Raw genomic sequence first — 17,034 nt, 5'->3', positions numbered from 1 at the left:
CACCACCAGCTCTGAGAGAGAAACATGGGCTTTCTACTCCTGTAAAGAGTTACAGTCTCTGCAATTGGACATTCTCTCATAGAAGGGCCATAAGAAAGGGACAAGTTAGCCAGGGTACAGTATAGCATTGATTGAACACACAACATTCCTCTAGTTTTTTAATTCCCCACCCCAACCCCCCACCCGACTCTCCTAACCCCAGTTCTTCTACCTTACAAATTAGGTTAGACCAGAACATGTACACTGGTACAAAAATGAGCTCTTGACACACGGAATCCAGGACAGGTAAACCCTCAGGAACAGTAATGAGAGTAGCGATACCAGGAGGGTGGGGGGAAAAGAGGAGGGAGAAAAGGGGAACCAGTTACAATGATCAACATATAACCACCACCACCCCTCCCCCAGGGGACAAACAACAGAAACGTGGGTGAAGGGAGACAGCGGAAGGTGTCAGATATGAAAATAATAATTTATAATTTATCAGGGGTCCATGGGAAGGAGGGAACAAAGAGGAGCAGATACCAAAGGCTCAAGTAGAAAGACAATGTTTTGGAAATGATGATGCCCACCGACGTATGTACAAGTGTGCTTGATACAATTGATGTATATGGATTGTCTTGGAAACTGACAAGGGCAGTTCTACCCTGTGCAGGAAGAGGGGATCTGGGCTCAGGACTCTTTAGAGTTTTTCCCACCCCACAGAAAGGGTGAGGGGCTCCCGGGGTTTGCCTAACACCAGCATCAGAGCTACACTTTAAACTGTCCCTCCCTGCGCCAGTGCTCTGAGAGGCCTCTGGAGAGGGCCAGCATGGTCCTGCTCACCCAGCCTCCGCCTTGATCAGCAGCACAGGTCCTGAGAAGGCTGTAGTTGAATCACATCCAACTTCCTGCCAGTGAGGTGCTTCTCTTGTGTCCATGAAGGGGCATGAAGGCCAGAACCTGCCACGAGCGACGCTACGGGACGCGGTGTGGCTCTGGGTGAGATAAGCCAGGCACAGGAGGATCCAGGTCATAGCAGCCACTCTGCTGGCTTGGAACAAGTGTGAATCCCCTAGGGGACTGGCACTCCCGTTTCCATGCGGGATCCCTGCCTTCTCACACCTGGACTGGCCCCTGCCTCCTGCTTGCACATCAGATGCCATCCTTCCGGGCTCACTCAGCTGCCTGTGCCCAGGAGCCTGCATCCTTCCAGGCCTGCCAGTATCTAGGAGCCCTGGGACACAGTGGGTACGTGTTGGGCTGCAAGGTTAGCAGTTCAAAACCACCACAGGCTACAAGGAAGAACAGTGAGGCCATCGGCTCCCATAGACACTGACAGCCTTGGAAACCCACAAGAGTCGTCCTACTCTGCCTTGTCGGGTCACTGTGAGTTGGAATGGACTTGGCGGCAGTGAGTTTGGTCCACTGTCAGGCTGGATGTGGTGTCTGAGCATGGCGTCAGGTCCAGGTGGAGAAGACGCTGTAGGGTGGCCTTCCTCTCTGCATTTCTTCCACGTTCCATCTGTGAAAGTGAAGGCACAAAGTGATTCCAGGGCACTAGGGCTGGGCAGGGCAATGGGAGGGTTGACAGTTTGATCATTGTCATGGGTTTCATTGTGTCCCCCAAAGACATGTCAGCCTGGCTGGGTCAGGATTTCCCATGGTCTGATAGTTCCGCCCTGGTGTCATATGACAGTTCTAACATGATTTCATTTAGCAGTTCTAACAGGATGCCACTTAGCGGTTCTGACATGATGTCACCTCTCAATTGTCTGATGTTATTGGCAGTTCTGACATGGTGTCACTTGGTGGTTCTGACATGATGTCCTCTAGCCTTTCTGGCATGGTATCACTTGGCAGTTCTAGTCTGATGTCATTGGGCAGTTCTGGCATGATATCATTTGGCAGTTCTTGCATAGTGGCAGTTGTCCTTGATGTCATTGGGCATTTTGGTAACGGTATCCTCATCCTCACTTTGTGGTTTGCTGTGCTGTAACGGGGTTCAGGTGAGTAGCATCCTCACTCAGGTGGCAGCCTTGTTCTGAGGTGAGGGGAGTTTCCCCAAGCTGCTGCCTGCATCACCTTTTTCTCTCTCACAATGAGGGTGTGCTCCCAGCCTGAGAAAAAGGGGGAGCCCTGTGAGCAGGGTGCACACCTCTGGGGCTGGGCTGGGCCCTTTCCAGAGAAGCACGAAAGAAGCAATGGGACACGGTATGTATCTCCACGCCTTTGCTTGTGGGAGAACGTAGTACAAATGCAGATGTGTCCATCAGTGCGTGTGTAACATGCTCCTCCCCCAAACCAAAACCGCTGACGTCAAGTTGATGTCGGCTCAGAGCGACCCTGGAGGGCAGGGTACAACTGCCCCCATGGTTTTCCAGGCTGTAGGAAACCTTGTCTCTTTCCCTCAGAGAGACTGCTGGTTTCTAACTGCTGACCTTGAGGGTGTATTATCATGTCATAGAACGCAGTAATAATAATGAAGTGTTGTATACGCGAACTTTAAAATGTTATTATCCTAGCCCCTTTGAATTTCTGCATATCCTTTTCAATCATGTCTTTAGGAAGCTAAATTTCATTTAAATTCCAGTTGTGTTTTTTTATAATTTATCCCCCCTCCCCCGTTTGCTTTTGAGCTCCCTGAAAAGCGCAAAGCGTGGCTTCCCTCTGTGTGCTGCCCCGTGGCTGACAGAGAGAAACACCCACCTCCGAGGGTGCCCCTGCTTGGGGAACAGTGGGTGACAGAAAGAAGTGGGGGTGCGGTGGGGGCACCCTTCCTTGAGGTTGCAGGGAGGGGTGAGTGCAGGCTTGGAGGGAATTGAACTTGTGGGTGAGCAGCCCCTGATGGTATTTTAATCACATGTCCCACTCATCGAGGAAAACCAAGACTATGTTGCCCAAAGGCAACATCCCTTCATCACCTCAACTGCTCCATCCCTTTTTCATCACTGTCAGTTGCTGCTCCAGTGCAGCTTCTTGAAGTGGTTGAATGTCGACCAGTTCTTTTTGGTGGCTCTCCGTATTTCTTTCGTCTTTGTTTGATGCCTCCTACATTTTCATCGCTTTGCCCATAAAACGCTCCTCTTCTGCAGCCTGAGGCTTGATTTTCGCCGCCCTTCCCCAACCCTTCAGTTCTTTGAACATGGGGGCAATGCCGAATGTGTCTTTGCTGCTGGGTTTTCTGTCGCTTGGTCTTCGCACACTTCACTCTCACACTTAGGTTTTCAAGGTGCTCTTGCGGGGGGTGAGGGGGGTCATCTCTCAGCACTTTTACGCTATTTCTTTGGTCATCCCTCGGCCTTCTCCATCTGTAAGGCCTTCAGCCTGGTGTCTGTTTCACATGGCAGAGAGACGGGGCGCCTTGTGCTCCAGTAGAGGGTGACGGCTCGGACTCTCTAGAGCAGTGGTTCTCAACCTTCCTCAGACAGTTCCTCCTGTGGTGGCGACCCCCAGCCAGAAAATGGTTTTCATTGCTACTTCATCACTGTCATTTTGCCACTGTGATGAATCGGGCGACCCCTGTGAAAGGGTGTTTCGACCCCCAAAGAGGTCAAGACCCACAGGTTGAGAACCACGGTGTCCATCCAGTTGGTCTGTGGGCGCTACAGCGTATCTGATCCCTCGGAGATTGGCAGCCCTGCAAACACACGCTCTGCAGCTGCAGTGCCCCTTCATTCCTGCAGGGGTGCTGTGAGCTGGACCCATGTGGAGCAGCCTTCCTCCGTGGCACACACGAAGGGGTCACCCTTGGCTGGGGTCAGTGCGCACCGGTGACGGGGACAGCTGGCTGTGGTGGCCGCCTTGGTGGAGTTCCGAGAGAACTGTGGGAGAAGCCGCATGTGTGCCTGCCCTGGCTGGGGAAGTGAGGGCCTTTCCTCCGCAGCGCTGCAGGGCGAGTTCCAGTCTCCGGGGGCCTTTCTTTCTCTCTTGTTAGTGCCGCCAAGTCGGCTCTGGCTCATCGCAACCTGATGAGCGGTGAGAACTGCTGGGCCTGAGCCGTCTGTGCACCCTGCTGTGTTGGACCCTGTCCTGCTCCGTGTGTACATCCCCGTTGTTGCAGCCCCTCTGTGGGTGCATCTTATGGAAGGTGTTCTTGCTCAGAGGATGGGAAAAGTGTAATCCTGTGGTGGGTGCTGTGCTGGTGGGGGCAGAACTCAGAAACATTGGGGGGGGGGGTTTGTAAACCCCAGTCAGGACTAAGTGGCTTTGCATTCCACCTGATGAGTCAGGATCTAGTTAGGGAGCGGCGACCGTGCATCCTGTGCACTGAGTTCTCACAGGAGATGCGCGGATTTAACCCGGGAGTGGTGACCGGGCATCCTGGGCACCGTGTTCTCCTGGGAGATGCGTGGAGTTCATCTGGGAGGGACCAGGGGCCATGACTGGGCGGCAGCAAGCCTCTGGAGCTCTACCAGAGGTCCTGTCCCTTTGTTCTTATTTCTCTGAAATAAGAGCTAGCTCTCAGTGTGGGATCCACTCCATCTTTAAAGGATCGCTGACCAACCGGCCCCGTGCAGCGTGCCCATGTGTGCAGCGGTTGGGGGGTGTGAGCTACTGTCTCGTTAGCCCTCGATCTGGGAAGGCCGTCTGGGTACATCAGGATGATCCCATCCTGCCCGTGATGGATGGGGCAAGATCCGATGTGCTCCATTGGGTCTTGTCGCCTGATTCGGGTATGGCCAGGCCTTTCTTGCTAGTCTCTGAGCCTGGAATCTCTGCCGGAAGGTTGCATGTCCCAGCAACCTGCCAGCCTCCACTGACAGGCCGGGTACACTGGCTGGTGATAGGACCGGGATCTTTCACATGGACAAAGAGGGCCCTGCCTCAAGTCACGGTGCGTCAGTTGTACCCTGTTCGTTGAGTGGCAGCGTTCCGTTAAGTTCAGCGTCCCTGGCACTGCAGGCTGTCTTCAAACACACCTTCTGAGGAAACACAGGTGTATGCCCCGTGGTGTCACTGCCGACGGGTTTTTATTCAGCATTTTGAGAGGGAGGGAGAGAGACAAAAGTCCGGCTTTGGTGAAAAGCACTTTGCAGTGCACAGAAGTGCTTTGGCAAGATGTGCAATTTCTTGCCCCCTGTCGTTATCGTGCTTTGGCAAGATGTGCAATTTCTTGCCCCCTGTCGTTATCACCAGTAGTTCTGTTCTGGTTCTAATAGTGGTGCCCGGGCAGTGGCCAGGTATTGGTGCTGACAGAAGGCGCCCAGGTGCCCAGTGCTTATGCGCTGTGCTGTTATCTGCAAGGTCAGCGGTTCGAAACCACCAGCTGCTCCAGGGAACAAAGCCAGGACGTACTTTATGCTCTTGTGAAGAGGGGCTGTCTCGGACACCCACAGGGTAGTTCTCCCAATGGCACCCAGTTCAGTTTTGGCTTTTGGTTACCGGCAGTACATGGATGCTCTGTCTGGTTAGCATGCTTTTGTCCGTCCAGTATGGCCTTACCCATTCGGGATTTTCAGTGCAACGTGCACGCATGCACACACGCACAACATACACAACCTCCCACTCGGCGCACAGAGAAAAGTCAGTGCTGCCTTTCAGGGCCATAGTTTGTGATTTTCCACTGTGTCGGAGCAGAGACTCTGGGTTTTGAGGCTTCTTTTCGAACTGCATGCAACACAGCTGTCTGCATTTAACAGAGCTCTCTCTATGTATGTAACACAGCTGGATGCACTGTCTGTATGTATGTAACACAGCTGCCTGCATGTAGCAAAGCCGTCTGTATGTAACAGAGCTGTCTGCATGTAACAGAGCTCTCTGTATGTATGTAACACAGCTGGATGCACTGTCTGTATGTATGTAACACAGCTGCCTGCATGTAGCAAAGCCGTCTGTATGTAACAGAGCTGTCTGCATGTAACAGAGCTCTCTGTATGTATGCAACACAACTATCTGCATGTAACAAAGCTGTCTGTATATATGTAACAGAGTTATCTGTATGTAACAGCTGTCTGTATGTAACAAAGCTGTCTGTATGTATGTAACAGAGCTGTCTGCATGTAACAGAGCTCACTGTATGTATGCAATACAGCTATCTGCATGTAACAAAGCTGTCTGTATGTAACAGAGCTCTCTGTATGTAACAGAACTGTCTATATGTAACAGAGCTGTCTGTCTGCATGTAACAGAGCTGTCTGTGTGTGTGTAACAAAGCTGTCTGTATATATGTAGCAGAGCTGTCTGTGTGTGTGTGTGCGTAACAAAGCTGTCTGTATATATGTAACAGAGCTGTCTGTAACAGGACTGCCTGCATGTAACAAAGCTGTCTGTATATATGTAACAGAGCTGTCTGTAACAGACCTGTCTGCATGTAACAGAGCTGTCTGTGTGTGTGTGTGTGTGTAAAACAAAGCTGTCTGTATATATGTAACAGAGCTGTCTGTAACAGACCTGTCTGCATGTAACAGAACGGTCTGTAACAGACCTGTCTGCATGTAACAGAGCTGTCTGTATGTAATAGAGCTGGCTGTGTGTATGTAACAGACCTGTATGTAACAGAGCTGTCTGTATGTAACAGACCTGTCTGCATGTAACAAAGCTGTCTGTTTGTATGTAACAGAGCTGTCTGTCTGTATGTTACAAAGCTGTCTCTGTGTGTGTAACAGAGCTGCCTGTCTGTACATAACAGAGGTGCCTGTCTGTAACAGAGCTGCCTGTGTGTTCATTAAATGCAGAGTTGTTACACATGTGACTGCTGTCACTGGCAGGCTGGCAGTTTGGAGCTTACTGTTCATATGGGACATCTGTGCATAGTTTGACACTGGACGATGGTATTTACCAATGTCATCCTAAGGCTGTCCCCACCCCCACCCCTTGTAGTAATTTACTGCCTAATTCCCAGAACAGCAATTGGCTTTGACCCTGGCTTCTGAGTGTAGCGTGTTGCCCGGGTCCTTCTATTTTGTTTCTGTTTTAGAAATGATGTGCTTTCCCATTGATCACGGGACTCACATTCTCCCCCGCCCTTCAGTTCTGTCAGCAGAGCTGTGGGTGGGCTTCAGTTCCATCCCAGTACTGTTCTCTCTTCTCTGTCCCCGTGGGTTTTAAAAAATACATTCTGCAGTGAAACAAGGGGCTTGTCTCTGGAAAGCTGTTTATTCTCCTTTCCCGGCAGCCCCGTGAGAATATGAGCTGGGGTCTTCTCTGCACACTTCTGTGGGCTCTCACATGCTCACGCATGGGGATACTTCCAACCACCTCGAGTCTGGCCTGCGGGTCATAGTCTGTCAACTGAGGAAGGCTCAGGGAGGCACTGGGACGAGGAGAAGGGGCCTCTTTTGTTTCTGTTTGTAGATGATGAGAGTGTGTGATGCAGGCCCTCCGGGAAGTGTGGGGTTCAGTGGGATGGAAGGTAAATATTGTTAACCAACTGCTGCTGGTGGCCCAGTGGTTACACATTGGTTGGTAGTTCAAAACCACCAGCTGTTGCTTGGGAGAAAGATGAGGCTTTGGACTCCTGTAAAGAGTCACAGTCCCAGACACCCACAGGGGTGGGCAGTTCCGCCCTGTCCTGCAAGGTCGCTCTGTGTGGACATGAACTAGATGGCAGTGAGTTTGGTTTAGGGGAGAACAAACAGATCAGCCTTGGAGGAAACACAGCCAGAGTGCTTCTTGGAGACAAGGCTGGCTAAGCTTCCTCTCACACACTCTGGGCATGTCGTCAGGAGAGACCTGCCCTTGAATGTATTATTCCGGGTAGACTAGAGAAACAAATCCAGAGACACTCATCTGTGTATAAGAAATAGCTTTATAGACAAGAGTAATATTGAGAAAACATCCCAGCCCAGTCCAGATTAAGTCCATAAGTCCAATATTAGCCCATATGTCCAGTACCAGTCCATAATTCCCTCTTTAGACTCATGAAACATATGCAGTGACGCCAAATCAGAGGCCTGTGGGTGGGACGTCTTGTGGATCCAGTGGTATTGTAAGCATCTCAGTGCTGGCACATGGCTCCTTTAGCTCCAGGGCTCTGGCTGCCATCAGCCTGTTTCCATGTGGCTTGTCAACAAAAATGTCTCGCAGGGACTGAGCGTGTGTCCCACCTCCAGCGAGCTATTTATCTCCCTAGAGCCTCCAAATGAGGTCATCAAGCTACGACCTGATTGACAAGCTAAACTCCACCCCTTCCCTCTTAATACTCACATTGACACCAGATGATGTCACCAGCACATTGGAGAAGGACGTTGTGCTTGGTAAAGGAGCGGGGCAGCGGGAGAGAGGAAGGCCCTCAGGGAGATGGATACACCCAGGGGCTACACCCAGGGGCTCAGACATAACGATCCTGTGGATGGCGCAGGATCAGAAGCAGCTCAGTGCCCCTTAGCAACAAGAAAACAACAACAACCAAAAAACATCGCTCATATACAAGGGTGTCTTAGTGTGTTTTTACCATTTGAAAAACAACTTTTAATCATCCAAACCTAGACCCTTCCAGAATCAGTGCAAACAGAGCCCCAGTGAGGGGGGAGATATGAGGGCGTGCCTGCTGCTGCTGCTCCTATCTCTGCCTCTGCTCCTGCCTCTGCTGCTGCTCCTGCCTCTGCTGCTGCTGCTGCTCCTGTCTCTGCTGCTGCTCCTGCCTCTGCTGCTGCTGCTGTCTCTGGTGCTGCTTCTGCTTGTGTTGCTGCTGCTCCTACCTCTGCTGCTGCTGCTGCTGCTGCTGCTACTCCTGCCTCTGCTGCTGGGTGCTGTGGAGCCAGTTCTGACTCCCAGGGGACCGCTGCACACAGAACACAGCACCGCTGATTGGAACAATGAGCTGTGTTAGCCAGGCTGGGTTTTTGGGGGGCGTGGCCAGAGGCAGAAAGACTGGACAGCTGCTGTCAGTGCTTGTGAGCATGGTGACGAATGGGTCCCTGTCATTGTGGATGCTGTGGCTTTGGGAACCTTGGCTCACACAGTGGGACAGCGTCTGGGAGCTCTGCACAGGAGCTCGGTCATCTGCAGATGATGTGGACCGACAGATGTGCTGTCAGTTTGGCTGACACGTTTTTTCCATCCCGCGGATGGCGATGGCCTGGGTGCCCCAGCACGTGCCTACTTCCTCCCCTGCTCCCTCTTTCTTCCACCTCCCTCTCCTGCCTTCTGACCTGTGCCCTTGGGCCAGCGCTGTCTGGTGGTCTGCGACTGCCTGGCTGATGGTGGGTTCGGCTGCATGTCTTGGAAGTGTTTGGGGTGTCCTCGCTCGAGAGAGCAGCACAGTCCGAACGCCTGTCAATTTCACCTGTTTGGAGGAGGTGCCTTTCAGAGTTCCCACGTCTGTTCACCCGTCCATCCGCCGTGAGGCCCGGCCAGCTGTTTCCATCTGTTTTCTCTCCACTCTGCACAGCCTCCTGATGCCTGCTGAGGGTGGGGGCAGGAAGCAGGGAGGTGGCGGTGGCAGCGGGGCCTGGGCTGAGAGAGACAAAAGGCCCTCCAATTGAACGGGCGCGCACCCAGGACAAAGAACAGGAGTGTGAGAGGCGAAGACCTCACTGAAACACAGCCGTCTCCCCGTTTCTCACCAGGACGCTGCTCTGCGGCTACGGGATCCCGTGCTGGGGAGTTCTTGGGGCCCAGGAGTACCCATGACGCCCCCCTAAAGGTAAGGCCTCACCTGGAGTCCCCTTGCACAGCACACCTGCGTCCAACCAGACTCCCAGTGCCTTGTGCAGGAAGCTCACCTCCTGTCTCAGGAAGAGGCTGCAGCTCGCACCCCTGGCTGAATGGAGAGGCAGTGAATGGGCTAGCAGAGCCCTGGTGGCCTGTTGGTTATGCGTTAGGCTGTCAACCACAGGCTCAGCAGTTCGAAACCACCGGCTGTTCTGCAGGAGAAAGACAGGGCAGGGCTTTCTACTCCCATAGGGACTTACAGTCTCGGAAACCCATGGGGGCAGTTCTACCCTGACCTGTAGGGTCGCGATGAGTCAGCATCAACTAAACGGCAGTGAGAGAGGGCAGGTGTGAAGACCCTGGTACTGCGGAGGGGAACCTGGTGGTCTTCTCCCGTGAATGGTGACAGCCTGGCAGCCCCGTGGGCATTTTGACACTGCCCCACAGAGTCACTGTGAGTCGAAATCAGCTCCATGGTGGCAAAGTCCTTCCTGGTGGCTGGGCCCTCACTGCTGAATTAGGAGACAGACTTTAACAGCCTCTGAAAGATCGGGACCCCGGACAGCCTGTGGGTTACCTCTCTGGGCCTCACTGAAAAGCAGAATCCGCAGTTTCAGTGTCCCTACAGGCCAGGCTGGCACTGCCCTGGTGATTTTTCCAGACTGCGGCCCTTCCTGGGAGCAGAGAGCCCCGTCTTTCTCCCTCAGGGAAGCTAGAGGTTTTGAACTGCTGGCCTTACCATGAACAACCAGTGTATGTCCACTGTAACATTGGGCTCCCAGTCCTTCCCAGGAGACGCCACATTCTAAACTGGGTTTTGCTGGCCAACACCAAGAAGTTACCTCACCTGGAAAGCTGACTGTACTTGAGCTCCCGAGTGTAGCTTTTGCCTGGCTCCTGTCCCTTAACTCAAGGAGCCCGCTGGCTCAGTGGTTCAGCGTGGAGCTGCTAACTGGACACCAGGTGGCTGAGCCCAGTAGCTGCAAGGAGAGGTCGTTTGCTCCCGTCAAGGTCTGGTGGCTTTGGAAACCCGGCAGGGCAGTGCCAGCCTGTTTAGTCCCATAGGGGTCCCTGGGTCTCCCTGCCAGTGGGGGCGGGTTTGGGCTGTGCTATCTGTTGCCTGGCACTGTGTGTGTGGGTGTCTGACTGCAGATGTATGCGGCGGCTGATCATGAGCCAGGTGTGAGACCGCGTGCGTGGTTGCAGATTGTGCGCCTGATGGGGTGAACAGACGATAGCCCACTGCACTACACTCCGCAGGTGGACGGACACACGTGGGAGCTGTACCACACCGTGTGGCAAACACCTTCATCTTTCCATTCCACTTCCCTGAAAATGTGTGGGAGCCCCCTCGTGTGTGCACGCGTGCCAAAGTCGAAGCCCCCCTAACTGGGACTGATGCGTCATCCCGTTCTCACTCCCCCAAAAGGTTGGGTCTGCGTACGGATGACCTCAGACTCCTCACCCCTGAAGAGTGATCGTCTTGGGAGCCCACAGGGCCAGCTCTGCCCAGCCCTGCCCTGCAGGGCTACCAAGGGTCAACATTGACTCAATGGCAGGGAGTTTTGTGAGAAGAAGCGATACAATGACAGGGACCCAAGATGTTTGGGGGTTGTTTAAAATTTTTTAAATGTATTTTGTTTTTAAAAATCATTTTTTGGGGACTCTTACAGCACTTATGATCCTCCGTCCATCAATTGTAACAAGCATATTTGTACGTATATTGCCATCTTCATTTCCAAACGGACTCAGGTTTTGAATGGTCTTCTCCTGAGGTTTCTGATTCACTGCTTCTGTAACAGAATCAAAGTTAGGTCTAGACCAGGGGTCCACAAACTTTTGAGACGGAAGAGCCAATCCTGTCCCTCACAGCCAATCATAAATCATTTGAGAGCCATTAATATTGTTTTTACAAACAGGCAAAATCGCCGCGATCTGAACAAGATCCTTGAAGTTCCACCAGGGTGGTCTTGTTTTCATTTCCAATGTCATGTCGAAACCACACGTACACACCGAAAGAGGTGCACAGGCTCGGGGTCCACGGTTTGCCGACTGCTGGTCTCCACCAAAGGAGTCCGCCAACACAAACTTTCCCAAGAATCAAATGCATTTCTCAAGAATCAAACTCTGTCTCACCTCTTTGGATGGGTTGTCAGGAGAGACCAGTCCCTGGAGAAGGCCGTCCAGCTTGGTAAAGTGGAGGGGTGGTGACAGAGAGGGAGGCCCTCTATCCACGAGACTGATGGGCACCATGGCTGTGGCTGGGGGCTCCTGCATGGGAACAGTTGAGAGGACGGAGGGGGACCGGAGCTGCTTGGTTGTGTTGTGTACAGCGTTGCTATGCATCAGAGCTGACTGGAGGACGTCTTCAGCAGGGAATGATCAGTACTGACAGCACGTCCATGTCAAAGGGCCTTTTAGACCCAGAGGCCCCATTATTATCCCTCCCTCCCTCCTTCCTTCACCCTCTGGCCGGCCTTCCAGGGTAGCTGCAAGAAGTTTCAGCTACACATGCAGAGTGTCCTGCTGGAAAATACAAATGAGGGGATTCTCTCTGCCTCCGCGGAGCTTCGTGCTCTGCCTCCGCTCGTGCGTGTGTGTTTGATTATAAAAGTTGCACATCATCTCAGAAAGTGTGTAGTGAAAATGTGCGTGCGTGCATGCGTGCTTCAGAAAGGACATGGGAAAACGGAGTACCAGGAACGCCCAGGACTCCTGGAAGCCGCTGGTCTGCGAAAACAGAGCGGCCACCTGGCAGTTTCCTTCTCGATTTCCTCAGTTTGGGTTGTGGCTGCATGAGATGCATGGGGCGTCTTGTCTGGGAAACCCGGGACTCGTGTGTATGTGTGTGTGTGTGTGTGTGCGCGTGCGCGCTCCTTTTTGTGTGTTCATGCACATGTGCTCCTGTACAGGGTCCTTTCTGCACCTCTCCCTGCACGCCCACACCGACGCCTCACGCTCTGTCTGCTCTTCCCCCTGTCCCACAGAGGGCGGCTCCCGCGGCGCAGAGTCCTCATCCTCGGGAGGTGAGGCTAAGATGAGCATAACCAGCGACGAGGTGAACTTCCTGGTGTACCGCTATCTCCAGGAGTCAGGTAAGGCTGCCTGTGGTTGGCGGCAGATTCGTCTGCACCCCGCTGCGCACACATGCGGGCACCCAGGGCTTGGCCAGCGGTAGTGAAGTGCCTGCTGTTGTCTGTTCTTCATCATTGGAAAGCTGCACTGAATGCACACCGGCTCGCCAGGCTCCACACAGTGGTTTGCAACACGGGGTCTGTCTTCGTGTGTATAACTGTTCACAGTCTCCGGAGAACACAACCCCCAAGATCCCGGTTTACACTCTCGAGCCGTGGCGGCCCCTCTGATCCCACGTGGACAGTTCTGAAGAGAGCACAAGGCCCCTAGGCAGGGGTTCTTTCCTATTTTTAAAGATCATTTTATTGGGGCTCTTACAGCTCTTATAACAATCCTTATATCAGATGCACCAAGCGTATCTGTACATAGGTTGCCATCATCATTTTCTAAACATTTGCTTTCTATTTGAGCCCTGGGTATCAGCTCCTCTTTTTACCCTCCCTCCCCCACCCCACACCAGCGTGACCTCTTGATCAATTATCAACTATTATTATTTTCATATCTTACACCGACTACTGTCTCCCTTCCCCTACAGTTTCTTCCCCCCTCCTCTCCCCACCTGCCCCCTACCCTCCTGGTATCGCTACACCTATTTCTGTTCCTGAGGGGTTCATCTGACCTGGATTCCGTGTGTTGTGAGCTCTAATCTGTACTTGTGCGCATGCTCTGGTCTGGCCCAGAGTGAAAGGCAGGACTGGGGTCATGACAGTTGGGGGTGAGGAAGCCTCAAGGAACCAGAGGAATATAATGTGTTTTCTCGATGCTTTCTTTACTGAGCCCGGGTTGACTCATCCCTTCCTTGCGACCCTTCTGTGAGGGGATGTCCCATTGTCTACAGATGGGTTTGGGGTCTCTGCTCCAGCCCCCCTCATCTCAACAATAACCTTGTTTGTTTGTTTGGGGTCTACTGATGCCACACAAGCAGGCGTTCCTAGCTAAGTCAGCTAAACTGTGGTTTGATTTAAAGAAAGCTTCAGGAGATCTTTTTGATTTAAGGTTTAAAGATGATCTCAGGTTTATCCAGCGTCCAGTGCTCCAGAAAGCTTAGTCTCTGTGAGAATATAAAATGTCTGCCTCTCTTGCCTTTTGATCGAGATCCTGTAGTTTTTGTCAGGCTGGTTATTGTTCTGGAAGGCTCCCAGTTTGCAAATACAGATCTGTTTTGATGTCGCCGTGTTAGCCCTGGCTGAGCCAGCTCAATCCAATCCAATGACCGGATCAAAATGTGCACTGGCGAGGCCCTTTCTGGTTCCCTGGTCTCATGACAAGAACAGACTGTTCAGAGGGCGGAGAGAAAGTTTCTGGCCGTCCCATCTTGGGGGCGGGTCTTTCACTCCAGAGCTCCCTTGGTTCAGATGAATTTTGATGGAAGGAGGCCAGCCTCGTAACATGCAGATGGGAAGAGGAGGGTGTCACTGTGTGCTCCTGGCTGGGGCTGGTGTGTGTGTGCACGCACCACACATGCAAACCTGCTGAACGTAGGCCCTGAGGGCAGGTTCTTGAGCCTGGACCGATGGAGCTCCTGGCTCCCAGCCCTGCTGACCAAATGGATTGGGAGAGTCGTCATTAAAGGGCCAGGCTAGCGCGTGTGTTTCTTGTCCACAGTGTAGACCTTGCACGAGCCTGCCATCATTCTTGGGGTGCCAGAGCCTGGCTTTAATGTCGAGCCGCGGCTCCTCCATTATGTGGGTGCACGGCCGCCTGAGCAATGGGCCCTAAATGCAGAACAGGGGGGTACTCTTCAGAAATACAACGTACGGGTGGCAGGGGTCCCATTTCCAGGCACATTTACCCTCCATTTGAGGCCTTGAGATGTCTTCACACACTTACTGCTCCTTGCTGCCCCCTCGGCTCTGCAGTTCCCAGACAGAGGCCCGTACTAAAACCCACAGCAGGTCCCACTGCTACCAGGAGGATTCTAACTCACAGCAGCCCTGTAGGATAGATTGGATCTGCCCCACAAGCTTTCCAGGGCTGGCGTCCTGACAGAAGCAGACGGCCACTCCTTTCTTCCATGGAGTGGCTGTGTGTCTGAACCGCTGGCCTTTCTATCAAGGCATTCCCGCCTTTGCTTATTCTAACGTCTTCTTGCCACGAAGTCCTCCCCAGCTCATAGCAACCACGTGGGCAGCATGCTAGCTGTTTCCTCCTGGCCTGACCCTCGGGTGCACCTTAGGCTGTTGTCCATTGCCTGCCGGTCGCCTCTAGCCCAGACATGCCCAGAATGCAGCATTGCTGGCCCTGTGGCTTCCTCACACTGTTCCCACATCCAAGCCCAGGGCTGCGGCCACTGTTGGCCAGGTCCTTCAAAGGCTTCCTCCTTCTTGATGGCCCCTCTGCTTTGCTAAGCCTGATGTCCTTTTGCAGGGATGGGGTCCTCCTGACAGCACGCTCACCGTATATATGTGAGAGGAAGTCTCCCCCCACCCCTGCCTCTCAGGAGCACTCTGGCTTGACCTCCTTGGGGACAGACATGTTAGATCTCCCGTCGGCCATGGGATGTCAGCACTCTGGCCAACAGCGCAATTCAAAGTCACCAGGTTGTCTGGGGGGCCCGGCCCCGCCCAGCTTTGGCACACATAGGAGGCTAGTGCAGGTGTGTTTCCTAGCCGACTCAAAGCCATTCCAACAATGTGAGTGTCACAGACAACTCAGCGAGGAGAGGCAGGGCCATCCCCGCTGCAGGGAGAGTGGGCGGAAAGGGAGCCACGTCCAGTAGAGGGGCTTCATGGTGCCAGGTGGGTATAGGGCATGGAGCCAGGTGACACGTGTGTGGGGCAGGCTGCTCTCAGTATCACCAGGTGGTGACACGTGCATGGAGCAAGGTGCTCTCAGCATCACCAGGGCGGTGCAGTTGGCAAGATCCCAACAGACAGCTGCGTCAACAGCCTGTCACTGGCGCTGCGTTGGCCAGCAGGGCCTATTGGGCAGGCGGAGATGGCCCCCTCTAGCGGGGTCCCTGTCATGCACAGCTCTAGAAAGAAGAAGAGGTGGGAAGTGTGGGGCCGAATGTCCCACAGCAGTAACTCACTCCCATGACTCCTCAGCTGTGTAGCCGGTGGGTGGTCTCAGAGGCGGCCAGCCTCCCTCTCTTTCTGCCTGTCGTCTCTCTGTCTGTCTCTGAACCTTCTTATGAAAGCAGGGCCATCTACGATCCCTGTCCTCAGATGCTCCCTGTGTCACTGTGCTCTGGGCCCTGCAGGCAGCTGGCTTGTCTTTGGGGCTTTTGTCTGCGTTTTGGGTTCGTCCACTCTCTGAGTGTGTGGTGATGCCACCTGGTGACGCTTTTCTCATACGCAATCCTGGCTGCCCAGTGAAAGGCAGCCACCACGTGGCTCTGTGAAACAGTTCTGGTTCTTGCAGTGTCCCTTCCAGCCCTGCGGTGGCTTCAGTCTATGGAGGGCAGCACCCTCTGCTATGTGATCCGATTGTTGCCGGTTTGCTGGGTTTCAGGGCTGCCAGTGGAGGGGCGCCCCCAGGGTGGGTGCATGATCAAAGGGCCCTTGATAACTAACACGGTGGGTGTAGCACTGGCCTGTGGCCGCTGGTCTTGGCCGTTTTCAAGTGTGCACCCCCTTGGTGGTCCCTGCTATCATCATGAGTCACTGCGTGGGCACCCTTGGTGACTTTTCCTCACCTCGATGGCCGTGTGGGCTGTGTCTGTCCACTTTTGGGCTGCTGTGAACACTGAGCCGTGGGCACGGGCAATGGTGCTCAGGGCGTTCCAGTTGACTGTAGGTCCTGTGACAGTGGAACCGCTGCCTTGCTTGATGGCACAGGACCTGGCCGTGTTCCTGGTGCACAATGTCCCCGCTCTGGGTCAGAAGGAAGCAGCTAACAGCGGCTGTCTTCCTGAAAGCATGTCACTCAGTCTTTCCTCCTGGGAGCCCCTGGGGTTTCAAACCACTGGCCCATGGAGCCGTGGCTGCAGGGGCTCTGTGGACAGTGATGGTACTCTCGTGACAGTGATTCAAGTGCCTTGGTCAGCACACTTACCCTGAGAGAGCGTCTTGTGCCCCAGCGCTCCCCAGGGAGGAGTGCTGGCTGGGCGCTGGGTGGGCGTGAGGAGGCCATTGCGAGTGCATGGGTGTGAGGAGAGGCCGCCAGCTGTGTCAGCCGGGCTCAGCGTGGCTGCTCCTCGTGCAGCGTCAGGTTGCACAGGTGCATTGGTCCGAGCCTGGGTGCCGCTCCTTGCCCTTGCTACAGACGGGTCCTGAGCGTGTGGCACCTGTGCTGCCTGCTCCTCAGTGCCCAAGAGGCAGGCTGAGGCTCATGGCTCCAAGAAGGAGGCTTCGAACCTGGAGCCGCCCATGCACAGCCAGGCGC

General features: G+C 53.8%; 1 protein-coding gene across 2 annotated transcripts in view; it reads left to right on the top strand.

Moving 5' to 3' along the window:
* The window catches only part of TBL1X (transducin beta like 1 X-linked), a 76,718-nt gene that overhangs the window by 42,872 nt on the left and 16,812 nt on the right, over positions 1 to 17,034 (top strand). For both annotated transcript variants that reach the window (XM_045290780.1, XM_004717771.2), the window contains exons 3-4: positions 9,489 to 9,565; positions 12,561 to 12,668. In XM_045290780.1, the coding sequence (XP_045146715.1) occupies positions 12,611 to 12,668 (58 nt within the window). In that variant the 5' untranslated portion in view covers positions 9,489 to 9,565; positions 12,561 to 12,610. The remainder of the gene's footprint in view (positions 1 to 9,488; positions 9,566 to 12,560; positions 12,669 to 17,034) is intronic.

Source organism: Echinops telfairi, unplaced genomic scaffold, assembly GCF_000313985.2.
Source record: "Echinops telfairi isolate 266 unplaced genomic scaffold, ASM31398v2 ScPeMD7_53;HRSCAF=182, whole genome shotgun sequence".
In the NCBI taxonomy this organism is placed as follows: Eukaryota; Metazoa; Chordata; class Mammalia; order Afrosoricida; family Tenrecidae; genus Echinops; species Echinops telfairi.
Note: the sequence above shows the minus strand (reverse complement) of the source record. Positions and strands in the feature narration are given on the sequence as shown.